Raw genomic sequence first — 15498 nt, 5'->3', positions numbered from 1 at the left:
TCCTGCAGGGCCGGTCTCCGCGGAGGCACGCCTCCTCTCCAGGTCAGCGCCGCGGAGCCCGCGCGCCCAGCCCTGGCCCCGCAGCCCTGGCCCAGCACCGCCGCGAACCGCAGGCGACGCGCCGTCCTCCAACCTGGACGCCGGCGAGGGCGCGCTAGGGCTCCCGCCCCGCCCCCCTGCGCCCGCCCCCAGCCAGCGTACGCCTGGAGGATTCCAGAAACCACGTGGTGCACCAACCGCCAGCACAACTGGCCGCCGCCCTGCTCACAGCGCTCGGGGGCGGACGGGCCGGAGCTGCGCGGGGCGTCACGTGGCTCGCTCCCTGGGTTCTCGCGAGCGCTCACTTGAAGCCTTCACTTTTAAATGTAAGTTTGAGTTTACGAGGTCAGGTAAACATGTGCTTAAAGCCCCAAGCAGGAGCAATGTGCTGCTACTTTGGAGGAAAGCACAACGCAAAGTACATGAAGTTCACATGTTACTGAATGGGGCTAACCAGTCCTCGCCCCCCCAGTCACCCGGCCCAGATCACCTGAAAGCTCCAGACCTTGTCAAAAAAAAAAAAAAAAAAAGGGAAATCACCAGGTCGGATTTAAACAGGAGGTCTCAGAGGCAGTTCCCAAGCCTCGAAGAAGATGCAGAGTACAGCCCTCTCCCAGTTTTTTGTTTTTCTTTATTTTTTACTTTTCGGCCGCACTTCAGGGCATGCGGGATCTTAGTTCCTCCACCAGGGATGGAACCCTTGCCCCCTGCAGTGGTAGCACACAATCTTAACCCCTGGACCTCCAGGGAAGTTCCAGCCCTCTCCCAGTTCTTTGTGTGGGGTTAACACTTTTTTCTTTTGACTAGGTACCATGCTACAATATGGTGTTTCCCAAACTTTTCACAGCATGCCTCACAGAAAATGAAAATATTTATATATCACACTGAGATGAAGAGTCAAGATTGTTGAAATGGGAACTCACTGCATGGCGCTCCAGCCACCCAGGCCTCTTGAGGCTGAAGGAGGTCAATATCTGTACCTGTCTCCCCACTCCCCCAATTAGTGGGAAGCACTTTTAAAGTAATGAAAAGATAAGAAGATGAAACATAAGAAGATGAAAAGATTTTAATAAGGTGCATTTTTATAAGATGATTAAATCCTGGTACCAAAACCTGATCAAGATAACACAAACAACTACAGACTAATGTAGGTGCTGAAATCCCAAATAAAATGCTACCAAGTAAAACCCAGGACAAATTAAAAAGGAAAAATTAAGCCATGGCCAGGAAGGCTGTAAGGCTTATTCCAGGAATGCAGGAAGGTTTAATATCGGTCAGTCAGAAACATGGCTAGCTCATGGCACAGCAAGCAACCAAAAGCTGTCGTGAGCAGACTGGCTCTTGCAGGCACCATGGGGGTGATGATAGGTCTCTCCCATCACAGGAATGATATTCTCGTTCTGCAAAGGGCTTAGTGGAGAGTGATCTGTTCTTATATTTTTTTGCTCCCCACCCCCAAGAGAAGGGAGAAAAGGAGAGAAGACAAAGCATTAGGAATGGCAAGAGGGGGAGTCTGAGATAGCAGGACCTGCCGTCATGCTCAGACCAGTCTCTCCTGTCGGTGTGCTCATGGTAGGGTGAGAGGTATCGGTAGGAGCTGATCTAAGTTTTCCAGTACTGGCATAATTCTGAAAAATGGGCACCAGGAGGTCACTATTTGCTCCCCTCCCTCCCAGATCTCTCCCCCACCAAATGTAGTTCAAACGATCTTACCCTGGAGTCATCAATTCTCAAAGGCAGCCTATACTTCCCCCGTTTTAAAATATTCTCCTTTTTACAAAAGAGGAATAAAAAACAAGTTTGGCTTCATCATTTTGTCAGCTGATTTTTAAAAAAATTTATTTATTTAATTTATTTTTGGCTGCGTTGGGTCTTCGTTGCTGCGCGCGGGCTTTCTCTAGTTGCGGCGAGTGGGGTCTACTCTTCGTTGTGGTGGGCGTGCTTCTCATTGCGGTGGCTTCTCTTGTTGCGGAGCACGGGCTCTAGGCATGCAGGCTTCACTAGTTGTGGCACGCGGGCTCTAGAGCACAGCCTCAGTAGGTGTGGTGCACAGGCTTAGTTGCTCCGTGGCATGTGGGATCTTCCCGGACCAGGGCTCAAACCCGTGTACCCTGCATTGGCAGGCAGATTCTTAACCACTGCACCATGAGGGAAGCCCTAGAAGAACTTTTAAAGTTGTATTTATTTTGCATCAGTTGAGAGGGAATGAACTTTTGCAGTTATGTCATTCAACCCAAAAGCAGAAGCCTGATGCCTGTCCAGGGTTTTTCCCAGACGCCTCAGTTATCTTTTATGGACTTGTTCTGTGCATCAGAGAAGGCATTTGTCATGGTTCCCACTAATAGTATACATCTGTCAGATTATCCTTGTTTCTAATGTATTTTTTCCATAGCTTAATATTGTTACTCACTGCAAGATTCTCGTATCTTCATTTTTTACTGTATATATCAAACTAAAATTAACTTTTATTTATTGGTTCCTATGATGAATTCCATCTCATCTGATTAGTACTCTCTAAGCTCTTCTTGCTTGTGTTCCCCTCTTTTTATTTTTAGCCCTCATGCAGTATTGTTTTTGAACAACTTATAATTAGATTTAATTTTTTCCAGTTTTGAGATATAATTGACATATAATATTGTATAAGTTTAAAGTGTACAACATAATGGTTTGATATATGTATACATTGTGAAATGATTACCACAGTAAGTTTAGTTAACATCCATCACCACCCTCCATCCGTTACAAAATTTTTTCCCCTTGTGCTGAGAACTTTTACCATCTACTCTTTTAGCAACTTTCAAATACATAATACAGTATTGTTAACTATTCTCATCATGTTGTACATTACATTCCTAGACCTTATTTATCTAATAACTGGAAGATTGTACTTCTGACCACCTTCACAATTCCCCCAACCCTACCCCCCCTCTGGCAACCACAAATCTGATTTCCGTTTCTAGGAGGTTTTTTTTTGGATTCCACATATAAGTAAGATAATACAGTATTTGTCTTTCACTGTCTGACTTATTTTACTTAGCATAAGGTCCTCAAGGTCCATTCATGTTGTCTCAAATGCCAAGATTTCCTTCTTTTTATGACTGAATAGTATTCCATCACATACATATATAGAGATAAATAGGTAGATAGATAGATACATATATCTTTATCCATTCATCTGTTGATGGACACTTCCATCTGTTGATGGAAACAACTTAGGTTGTTTCCATGTCCTGGCTGTTGTAAATGGTGCTTCACAGAACATTGGGGTGCTGATATCTCTTCAGAATTTCTCTCAGATATATACCCAGAAATGGGTATCATATGATAGTTCTATTTTTAACTTTTTGAGGAACCTCCTTACTGTTTTCCATAGTGGCTGTACCAATTTACATTCCCACCAACAATGCACAGGTGTTCCCTTTTCTCCACATCTTCGCCAACACTTATCTCTTGTCTTTTTGATGATAACCGTTCCAACAGGTGTGAGCTACTGGTATCTCATTGTGGTTTTCATTTGCATTTTCCTAATAACTAGTGATGTTGAGCACCTTATCATGTACCTATTGGCCATCTGAATACCTTCTTTGGAAAAGTACCTATTCAGGCCCTTTGTCCATTTTTTAATTGGATTGCATTTTTGATATTAACTCGTATGAGTTCCTTATATATTTTGGATATTAACCCCCTTCTCAGATGTGTGGTTTGCAAATATTTTCTCCCATTCATTTGGTTGCCCTTTCACTTTGTTGATCATTTATTTTGCTATGCAGGAGCTTTTTAGTTTGATGTAGTCCCACTTATTTATTTTTAATTTTGTTGCTTGTGCTTTAGGTGTCATATTCAAAAAATTATTGACAAGACCCATGTCAACAAACTTTTTCCTCTATTTTTGTGGTTTCAGGTCTTACATTTAAGTCTTTAATCCATTCTGAGTGATTTTTGTGAGTGGTATAGGATAGGGGTCTAGTTTCATTCTCTGGACTCTCAAATTCTATTCTGTTGGTCTATGTGTCTGTTCTCATGCCAGTACTACGCTGTTCTGATAGCTTTGTAATATCGTTTGAAGTCAGGAAGTCAGGAAGTGTGATGCCTCCAGCTTTGTTCTTCTTTCTTAGGATTGCTTTGGCTATTCAGGGTCTTTTGTAGTTCTATATAAATTTTAGAATTTTTTTTCTATTTCTGTTTAAAAAAAAAAAAGGCCATTTGAATCTTGATAGCAATTGACTGAAGCTATAGATGCCTTTGGGTAGTATGGACATTTTAACAATATTAATTCTTCCAGTCCATGAATGTGGGTTATCTTTCCAATTGTTTGTGTCTTCACTTTTCTTCATCAATGGTTTACAGTTTTCAGGATAGAGATCTTTCACCTCCTTAGTTAAATTTAGTCCTAAGTATTTCACTGTTTTTGATGCTATTGTAAATGGGATTGTTTTCTTTGTTTCTTTTTCAGATAATTTGTTGTTAGTGTATAGAAATGCTACTGATCTTTGTATGTTGATTTTGTACTCTGCAACTTTACTGAATTAGTTGATTAGATCTAACAGTTTTTCAGTGGAGTTTTTAGGATTTTCAATATATAAAATCATGTGTTCTGCAAATAGAGACAATTTTACTTCTTCCTTTCCAATTCTAATGCCTTTTACTTCTTTTTCTTGCCTGATTTCTTCTAGTACTATGTTGAATAGGAATGGTGAGAGTGGACACCCTTGTCTTATTCCTGATACTAGAGGAAAAGCTTCCAACCCTTCACCACTGAGCACGATGTTGGCCGTGGGCTTGTCATCTATGGCTTTTATTGTGTTGAGTTCCTTCTATAACTAATTTGTTGAGTTTTTTTTTTTTTTATCATGAATGGATGTTGAATTTTGTCAAATACTTTTTCCACATCTATTGAGTTGCTCATATGATTTTTATCTTTCATTTTATTAATGTGATGTAGAACACTTATTGATTTGCGTATTGAACCATCCTTGCATTCCAGGGATAAATCCCACTTGATCATGGTGTATGATCCTTTTAATGTGCTGCTGAATTCAGTTTGCTAGTATTTTCTTTAGAATTTTTGCATCTGTATTCATCAGGGATATTGGCATGTAGTTTTTTTTCTTGTAGTGTCCTTTGGTACCAGGGTAATTCTGGCCTTGTGAGTTTGGGAGTGTTCCCTCCTCTTCAAATTTTGGAAGAGTTTGAGGATTGGCATTAATTCTTCTTTAAATGTTTGGTAAAATTCACTAGTGAAGCCATCTGGTCCTGGGTTTTTCTTTTTGGGGAGGTTTTTTTTTTTTTTTTAATTACTGATTCAATCTCCTTACTCATTATTGGCCTGTTCGGATTTTCTATTTCTTACTGATGCAGTTTTGGTAGATTCTCTGTTTCCAGGAATTTACCCATGTCTTCTAGGTTGCACAGTTTGTTGGCATACTGTGTTCATTGTAGTTTCTTATGATCCTTTCTATTTCTGTGGTATCAGTTGTAATGTCTCCTCTTTCATTTATAGTTTTATTGATTTGCATCCTCCTTTTTTCTTGGTTAGTCTAGCTAATGGTTTGTCAATTTTATCTTTTCATAGAATCAACTCTTAGTTTTGTTAGCCTTTTCTATTGTTTTCCTATCTCTATATCATTTATTTTTGCTCAAGTTTCTATTATTATTTCCTTCCTTCTGCTAACTTTGGGTTTGGTTTATTCTTCTTTTTCAAGTTCCTCTAGATAACTAGGTTTAAAAACATTTAATCTAAGATTCTTTATCATTCAATAAATTTAACCCATTTTCGTGCATCAGCATGGTTGATATTTATTCCTACCTGAACTGTCTTATTCTAAGCTTTTGTTTTGTTGCCATTTTCATATTTTCTATCTTCTGCATTAGGGGTTGTGCTTTGCTTTTGACTGATTTGAAAAGTGACCATTCTGTTTTAAATTCTAATAGCCACTTTTGCATTTCAAAACACTTAAACAGGTATTATCACAAACCTGCAGTTATTGATTCCCTCCTTTCATTTTTTTTTTTTATTCCTCCCGTAGCCACTTCCTGTTAATGATAACATAATCTGGGATTATTGAACCAAATTATTTTTATAAGAAAGTTACTTTTTTTTTACAAAATACATTAAAATTTGAATTATTTTTAACATTTGCAGTGCTTTTTAGCCATATTTAACTATTCATACTTACTTCCTGTATTTTATTTCCACACTCACCATTAGGACTTCTACCATGCATTTCTACTTCAAAAGTTTTTATTTCCAGTAATCAAAATTTTAATTATCTATAGTATTTCTATCAAATCAAATTTTTCAGAGCTCTGGAATCTTCAGAGCCCATATATAAACAAGGACTACTTCTGTGGCTTTCACACATGGTTGATATAAAATTACTGACCACACACGTCCTTTTCCCCTCAGAATATTATATATGCTGTCCAGTTTATCACATTACTGTGTGATACACACTAAGAAGATTTTGTGCCTTTGTGAGTAATCTTTTCTTTTTCTCCCTGAAAATCTATGCATTCTCTGTCTTTGAAATTCAAAATGTCATCCAGGTATTGAACAATTTTTCTTATTTTTGCTTTGACCATAGCAGGACCTTTTTATCTGAAGATCAATATTTTCCTTCAGCTCAAGAAAACTTTGTTCTCTAAATAATGCTTTTCTTCTATTTATTTGTTCTGGAATTTTCATTTAGACATGCCAATAATCCACATATTAGATGCCCAACCTCTGTTCTTAATGTCTGTTTTTCTGAAGCTACAGTAACAAGGAGACCCAAGAACAAAAACAGTTCAGAGATCCAGATTTGTCTCAAGGCAACAGAATGTGCAAAGGTTCTGAGGTGGGAAAGAACTTTGAGCAGTCAAGGAAGAGAAAGAAGACCCTTCTGATGGGATTATAGAGGGAGAGGGGTGTATGATGACATCAGAGAGAAAGGTGGCACCTTGTAGACCACAAATTTAGTGTTTAAGTGTCAGGAAAAGCCATGGAAGGGCTTTAATGAGGGCACTGACAGGACATGACTTAAGTTTCAATGTCAAGTTCACTTTTTCAGGAGAAATGCATTGTGAGGGGGAAGAATGAAAATGAAGAGACTGGCTCTGAAGCTGTTACAGTTGGCTAAGAAACAACTATGGTTTAGACTAAGGCGATAGCAGTGCAGAGGTGGGCAGATGGGAGTTTCAAGATAATTGTGTTTAATAGATCAATAGGACTTACTAGTCACCTGGATATAGGAATGAAGGAAAGGGAGGAATCATGAATGACTCAGATTTTTAGCTTCAGTAACTGGTAACTTAACTTCCCTTCTGATACAGGGAAGGCTATGCTGAGGGAACCTGCTTAGGAGGGAAAAGTATAGATTAGGGAACAAGCTAAACTGTTTTAACAAAGAGATCCTAAAATATAGTGGTTTATTTAAAATATAAGTGTACTTTCATTTTCACATAACAAGCAAGAGGTGAGCAATCCAAGTGGCAGGCAGTTATGCTTTAACATCTGTCTTCTGTCTCTGGGTCCAAGGTAGCTGCTCCAGTTGCCACCATTTCCAGCCAGTGAGAAGAGAAAAGAGAAAGTGGAAGGCAAGCAATTTCCTTTTTAAAGAATGTGACCTACATATGCCCATATATGAGGGCTCCCCCCACAAATCATCCCCCAGGAGAGAAGAAGTCCCCTTACATTCAAGTCCTTATTATATTTCCCATGTTATAGGGCACTCTTGTTTTATATTAACAAAGAACTGTGAGGACAAGAACATATTAGCCTGATGCCAGCCCAGTTTTGGATTCTTACGGAGGTCATTCAAAAGCTGATCTTGCTCTGCCTCTTTATGTGAGGAAAGCATTGTTTCATCCAATGCTTGGCTGTGTTGTCGTTTCCTTGGCGACTGTAATACCAAGATGCGATGGGCAGACATATTCAGACCTCTGCTTTTAGTGACAGGCAACAGATGCCACTTGCTAGAAAAAGAATCAGGTTCTACTCTTGGCCGTGGCACTAACTAATTGTATGAATCTGTTTCTCAGTTTTCTCATCAGCAAAATCATGGTGTTCTTCCAATCATAACATTCTGTTTTCTGTGAGAATGAAAGAATAGTATGCCCAAGGCCAAAAGTGAGTAAGGAGAACGTCTATAGATTCAGAAGCCACATTGAATGCTAATTCTATCTGTGGCTCTCAAAATTTTCATATTGGAACCATTTAGCAAAGACAATAGATTTTCCTCTAGATCAGAGTTCTCAAACTTGGCCAGATAATTCTTCACTGTGGGTGGCTGTCCTGTGCATTGCAGGATATTAAACTGTAACCTTGGCTTCTCGCCACTAGATGGTAGAAGCATCGCACTCTCAGTTGTGACAACCCAAATTTATCCAGACACTGCCAAATGCCCCTGAAGGGCAAAAGTGCCCGGATTGAGAACCACTGATCTAGATGTATTCCTCTAATCAGGATTAAATAATACACATAAACTTTAATTATCAATAGCTCTATTTTATAGGTAGGAAAACCAGAACATTTCATGAAAAATGAAATTCAATGTACAATGCATAATATAGTCAAAGATCCAAAATGAACTGGCGTCTAAACCATTTCCCATCTTTAATCAATAAACATTATTCCTCTTAACAGGAGGTGAAAAAATTACCCATATTAAAAACACTGAAAACAAACACCATTAGTAAGTACCATTAAATGATGAATAGTTCTACATCCCTCTAACCTCTTTGTATTCTGTTAACTAGCCCTCCAAGGTAAAAATAATTATGGCTTTTGTTATGGCTTCATATTTCTTTACAACAGTCACTGAACTAATTTCCAATTTGGTAAACCTAATAACTCATGCCATTTAGTTTTAAATAGAATTATCTCTTAATCATCAAGCTAAAGTCATAAGAAAATAATGACACTGTCACTTGAAGGTCATCTCAGTCTACTGTTCACCATGTATCTAATCATACACCCTTAAATTAATTCCAACAGAAAGTCTAAGGAATTCATGGATCAATCTCCCAGCACATCAGGCAGAGTGCTAATACAGTTAAAAGACAATACAGTAGAACATCTTATTTAAACTTTTGATAACAAAACAATACAGAAGTGGAAACCCTCATGAAAATTTTTTTCTCGTTTTGGTAACAAGATCATTAATACTTTATACTTGTGTGATACTGTAAGGTTTAAAGAATAAAATAAGAGAGCTCTGTGATAACACTTGAAATATGAAAGACAGTATTAGAACTTACAGGCACAAAGTTCCTTAAGTTCCAGGCACGTCTAGTCAACCCTCATTTTTCATCAGGACAACTTCAAGGATGCCAGCTTACAAAGAAGCCATTCTCTACAGACGGCTCTTACTCACTACATAGTTCTTAGGGTAAACATGTTTATACTTTGACTGAACTGTCACGTGGATGTTATAATCATGGCGATTGTACATCACTACTCGGTGAAATTTCTTGCCTTCTTTCATGATTTCTTCATTCTTTTTTTCAGTGGACATAAGATTTTCTAAAAAGTTTGAATCTTCTAAGTACATCTCATCTCCTGAAAAATAATATTTTAATTTTAGTGTTATTTTATAAAACATTCCAATATATTTGTGATATATAAATCAGTGTTTATTTTTATCTATTTCAGGTGTTTGGAACTGAGATAGTTGTTAAAAAATCCTAATTTTTTGTGCTTACCTCAATTTATTTCTTGTGTTTTTAATACCCCCCTACCCTCCCCAGTTCTCCATTTGCCAGCCGAGAATTTTCTTTGGGTACATAAATATTTATGACTAGTATTTTTTCATCCTGAACTATAATTTTTTATACTAATTCATGACTCTCTTTATCCCATTCAATGTTAATGTTGGCCTTGATATCCATATATTTTTGGTGTTTCAATGTGGGCTGCTCTAATCATTTTAAGGTTAAATTACAGAAATTATTATTTACACATCAAAACTGCTAAGCTGTCCCACTGTAGGATGAATAACAAATACTTTCACAATTCTGAGAAGTGAGATAAGCAGCCATAAGTGAGACAGGTCACAAAACTCCACTGTAAGCGGCTACAAAACCTCTATCCTGTACTCGCCCAACAACAATTGACCGCCAACAAACTCTCTTTCAATCAAATAAGTACAATTTACAAGTTCGCATAATTTAAAATTAAAATGTAAAAAAGTGAGCTAATATATGAGAAAGAACTTTGTCAGTGTCTAGGAAATATATTTATATAACTGTATATAAAGTAATGTATCCAGAATTTCTGGTTATAATAAATACTATGAATATCTTACAGACCTTGATCTTATTTAATTAGTACCTCTGTAGTATGTAAAACAGAGACTAATTCATGTCTCTGTGTGAGACAATACTGCCATACAGCCCAGAGCATTAAATGTGAATACTAACGAAAACATTGATAACTCACTGATTTACCTGGTAAAAGCTGGATTATTCCATCAGCAGTTAATAATGTGATCGGCAGCCATCTTTCCACCCCTTCTAATTCACGATCCAAACAAAATTTGTGCAAGTCAGAGAGAGAGGCAAAGTGTTCTAGTCTTCTTATTTCGTAGAACTGTGGAGGTGCAAGCCAAATTTCCTTTGATATGAAGCTTTCAGTTGCCTCTGACGGAGATGACCACTGCGGAAGACAAAGGTAAGGCTTCCTGAAGTTTATCCTGTAGACAACACAACTCGAGATCCTTAGATCAGTACCTAAGAGCTAACTGAAAATGTACAATTAATTCATTAATGTGTCTTGCTAGATTCCTCTGAGACAACATGAAAAGATTTGGTGAAGAAAGCTGGGTTGATCCCCTTCAGAGGTTGATTATTGGGACATTGATCCTGAGAACTAGTAAATAAACCAGGATAGATCACAAAGGGTTGACCTGGGAGCGTTGTTCAGCATAAAAGGCAGGAGATGCTAGGAAGGCAAGGTGGTTCTGGTCACTCCTAAAGGAAGACCCTGAAGTATAAACTCATGACAGCAGATTGAGAATTTAGTGCCCATTCAGTCCTCCCATAAATGGGCGCCTTGGCTAGGCACTGAGGATGTGGTGGTGGGTGAGACAAAGATCTCTCAGGCCCTAATAGGGCCTTCAGCAAACAAAATGTAGCGTGATATGTGCCATGTGTTACAATGAAGGTAAAGAGGCCGGAGCAAGAGAAGCTTTCAGGAAGGTCAAGAGACATGACTCAGTCTATCATCCCAGGAGTGTAATAACTGCACGGTATCAACCAGATAGCACTTACCCATTTCACTTAAGTGGCCTCACTGCTGTGACCTGCCCACTTTCCCAAGCCTTCCTTCCATACACATTTAGATAAAAAGAGCTGATTCAATTAATATGAAATAACCCCAACAGGTCTTTCTTTAACTGGTTTACTAAATATCTCCTTACACTGGGGAAACTGATTCTCACACCCAAAACCGGGGAGTTGAGATTGACTGCCTTGAATAACTACAGGCCCAAAGTTTACAAGCTTGTATGAGAAGCCTGAGAAACTTGTTAAATCTTCAATCTATGGGGCCCAGCAATCTATGTTTAATAAGCACCCTAGATTCTTCTAAAGTTGGCCAAGGCTACATTTTGAAAAACAAAGCTCTGGCCTCAAAGGACCACCCAATCTCTAAGGTATCCATGTGAGTTCAGTGGTAACAATGAAGATAAAGGGTTAAACAATAGGCATTAACTCACTTAATTCAACCTGTTCAGGTTGGTCTAGACCATAGGCTAAAATAACTTAAATAACTTATTGTTTATTGGTTACTTGTCACTAGTAAAACACTAGTTTTACTAGTTACTAGTAAAAGTATTTTGAGCAAAAATACTTTACATAAAATATTTCCAATCCTTAGGATAACCCTGCATACTCTCATTTTACAGATGAGAAAACGAAGGAAGCTCCTCTAACTAAAAAACCTGGGCTTCAAACTCACAGGGTGGTGGTGCTGGCTCTAAATTCCACTGTTGCCCCTCAGTTTCTGAACTTAGGCAGTACTGACACTTTAAGCCAGATAATTCTTTGTGGAAGGATATTCAGCAGCATCCTTGGGCTCTATCCAGTAGAAGCCAGTAGAAGTCCCTGAGTTGTGACAACCAAGAATGTCTCCTGACATTGCCAAATGCACCTGAGGGTGGGATGGGTAAATCATCCCATGTTGAGAACCACTGCAATGAGAAGCCCGCGCACCGCAACGAAGAGTAGCCCCCACTCGCCACAACTAGAGAAAGCCTGCGCGCAGCAACAAAGACCCAACACAGACAAAAATAAATAAATAAAATAAATACATTTATTTAAAAAAAAAAAGAAAGAAAAGGGAGAAAATTTGAAAACATAGCAATAAATCTATTCAAAATAAAGCAGAGAGTAAAAAAGATGGGAAAAAAATGAACAAGGCATCAGGGACCTGTGGAACATTATCAAGTAGTCCAACATACATGGAGTCCCAGAAAACAGAGGGAGGTGAAAAATATATGAAGAAACAAATAATTAAATAATAAAACAAAAAGAAAACTACACACATCATAGTCAAATTACTGAACACCAATAATTAAGAGGAAATATTTAAAGTAGCCACACACACCAAAAACACAAACACACATTATGTACAGAGGAACAGAGAGTTAAAAGCAAACTTTTCTATGAGATGATGGATGTTCACTAAACTTACCGTGGTAATTATATCATGGGATATGTAAGTCAAATCATTATGCTGTCACCTTAAACTTACACAGTGCTGTATGTCAATTATATCTCAATAAAACTGGAAGAAAAAAAAAGGAGACTTCTCAACAGAAGATTATGCAAACCAGAAAATAATGAAGCAACATTTTTAAGTACTGAGAGAGAGAAAAAAAAAACCCAAACTGTTAACCTACATAGAATTCTATACCCAGCCAAAATATCTTTCAAAAACCAAAAGCAAAATAAAGTATTTTCAGACAAACAAAATTTAGAAGATTCATTGTTTAGAATGAATTTAGATTCATTCATTCTAAACAAATTTAGAAGATGTGAAATAAATGACATATTAGAGGAAGTTCTTTAGGCAGAAAGATACCAGATGTACATTAAATCCACACAAAGTAATGAAGAGTGCTAAGAATGGTACATATGCAAGGAAACATAAAAGACATTTCCCCCTCATTTTCACAGTCTTTAACAGATTGACTGTTTAAAGCAAAAATAATCAGAGTGTATTATAGAGTTTATAATAGAAATAAAAGTCAAATGTATGACAACAAAAGCATAAATGACAGGAGGGGAGAAATGGAAGTATATTATTTTAAGGTTCTAATACTACACATGAAATGAGAGATGTATATTGCAAACCCTAAAGCAACCACAAAGAAGTATAGTTAATAAGTCAATAATGGAGATAAAACAGTCCTAAAAATACTCAATTAATCCAAAAGAAGTCAGGAAAAGAAGAAAAACAGTGCAAAGAATAGAGGGGACAGATTAAAAAACTAACAGCAAGATGGTAGATTTGAAGTTAACCTTATTGAGAATAACACTGAATACAAATGATCTAAACACTCCAGTTGAAAGGCAGAAACTGTCATATTGGATAAAAAAGTAAGACTATATGCTGCCTACAAGAAACATACTTTAAATATAAAGACACAGATTAAAAGTAAAGAATGGAAAAAGATATACTATGCTATTGCTAATCAAATGAAAGTCTGAGCGGCTGTATTAGTATCAGACGGTAAACTTCAGATTTCAGAATAAGGAACATTGCCAGAGATAAAGAAAGATATTTCATCACAATCAAAGGCTCAATCCATCAAGCTTGAATAGTCCTATGCAGCACCTTACAAGGGAGCTTCAGAACACACGAAGCAAAACCTAATGGAACTGAAAAGAGAAAAAGACAAATCCGCAATTAGTCTTTGAAGATTTCAGCATGCCTCTCTCAGTACTTGATGGAACAGGTAAATGATATGGAAGACCAGAGGACACTATCAACGAACTTAACCTAACTGACAGTTCTACAAACACTCCATCAAATACAGCAGAATACACATCCTTTTTAGGTGCAGAGGGATCATTCACCAAGGTAGACCATATTCGTGGCCATAAAACAAGTCTCAAATGAAACAGCCTCAAATAAATTTTAAAAGACTGAACTATGAGGAAACACTTAAACTGCTGGGGGTTGAAATGAGTTAATGCATGGCAAGTGCTTAGGAAGGAGCCTGGCACCTGATCAGCGCTAGCAGAGCTCCCAGCGTCTCCGCTGGCCTCCCACTGGAGAAACCGCGTGGGGAGACATCGTCGAGGCCCTGGGACTGTGAAGCCGGGGAAAGTAGAAAGCAGTTCACCAAGGTCATGGCTTTGGCCTGCTGGCCCGGGGGCCGGACCACCTGGGTCCCATGCCCGCTCAGTCGCGTACTGGTGTATGTCCCTGAGCAAGCGAATTAGCTTCTCTGGGCCCAGCCTATCTGGAGGTTCCGGGTGGGCCTGGGCCGCCGGCCGGGGGTGGGGTCCTCATTCCCAAGCTCCCGTGGGTCCCCACTCCGCGCCGGGAGGACGCCCTACCTGGCAGTCCACCACCTCCACCAAGTCGGGGAAGACCGGCGGCGGCTCGCACAGGCAGCACAGAAAGAAGGTGGTCTCGAAGCGGCGGCCACGGCGCTGCGTGAAAGGCGTGAGCCAGGCGCTCCACTCGTGCAGCGCCCAGATGTCGGGAGTGCAGTCTAGGTGAGCGCACAGGCGCAGGAAGTGCTGAGGGTCTCGGCGGACGCGGGCGCGCCAGTCGGCCAGGGCCGGCGGCGGCGCGAGGGCGCGGCCCGGCTCGGGCGCGGCGGGCCCGGGGCCCCTGGGCCGCAGCAGCAGCACGCCCGCCTCCTCGAAGGCCTCGCGGATGGCGCAGATGCGGAAGGCAACGTCATCCGGCAGCGCCGCCTCGTCCCCGTCGGCGGCTCCAGGCCTGGCCTCGGGCAGCACAGGGAAGGTGGCGCGTCGGGGCGGCGCCGGGCCCAGGCCGAAGCGGGGCGGCCGGTGGTGCGGCGCGAAAAGGCGCAGCCAGTCGGCCGAGCGGTCTGCCGCGTCCAGCACCCCACCCGGGAAGACGTGCGCCCCGGGCAAGAAGCCTTGGCGCGCGGAGCGCAGCAGCAGCAGCAGCCGGAAGCCCTCGGCGGGCGGCGGGGGCCGCGGCGGGGCGGCGGGGACCGGGAGCGTCCAGCCCGCAGCCAGCACCACGGTGGCCGCCCGGCGCCAACTGCTTGGGCCCGGCCGCAGGGGGCCGCTCATGGCGGGTGGTGGCGCGCGGCTTCCGGGCTCAGGGTTCTGGTACGGCTGGAGTTTTCCCCGGGCTTGAGGACGGAGGCCGGCGTCTCGCTGGGTGAACTCCCGGCAAGGTGCGCGCTGCGCGCTGGGCGATCGGTGAACCCGGGCTGTTTGGCCTCACCCGCGCCTGCCTGTAAGGGGGATGTGCCAGCGCGGAGAAGCTCC

The 15498-nt window shown here is 40.7% G+C and overlaps 1 protein-coding gene across 1 annotated transcript; it reads right to left on the bottom strand.

Annotated features, from left to right (window-relative positions):
• Window positions 1-7437: 7437 nt before the first annotated feature.
• Window positions 7438-15498, bottom strand: NUDT19 (nudix hydrolase 19). The gene is made up of 3 exons (XM_061172992.1): window positions 14584-15498; window positions 10465-10672; window positions 7438-9577 (listed from the first exon to the last, which is right to left on the bottom strand). The coding sequence occupies exons 1-3, from the start codon at window positions 15295-15297 to the stop codon at window positions 9372-9374; spliced, it is 1128 nt and encodes a 375-aa protein (XP_061028975.1). The 5' UTR covers window positions 15298-15498; the 3' UTR covers window positions 7438-9371.

Source organism: Eubalaena glacialis, chromosome 18, assembly GCF_028564815.1.
Source record: "Eubalaena glacialis isolate mEubGla1 chromosome 18, mEubGla1.1.hap2.+ XY, whole genome shotgun sequence".
In the NCBI taxonomy this organism is placed as follows: Eukaryota; Metazoa; Chordata; class Mammalia; order Artiodactyla; family Balaenidae; genus Eubalaena; species Eubalaena glacialis.
This window is presented reverse-complemented; position numbering and strand designations above follow the sequence as displayed.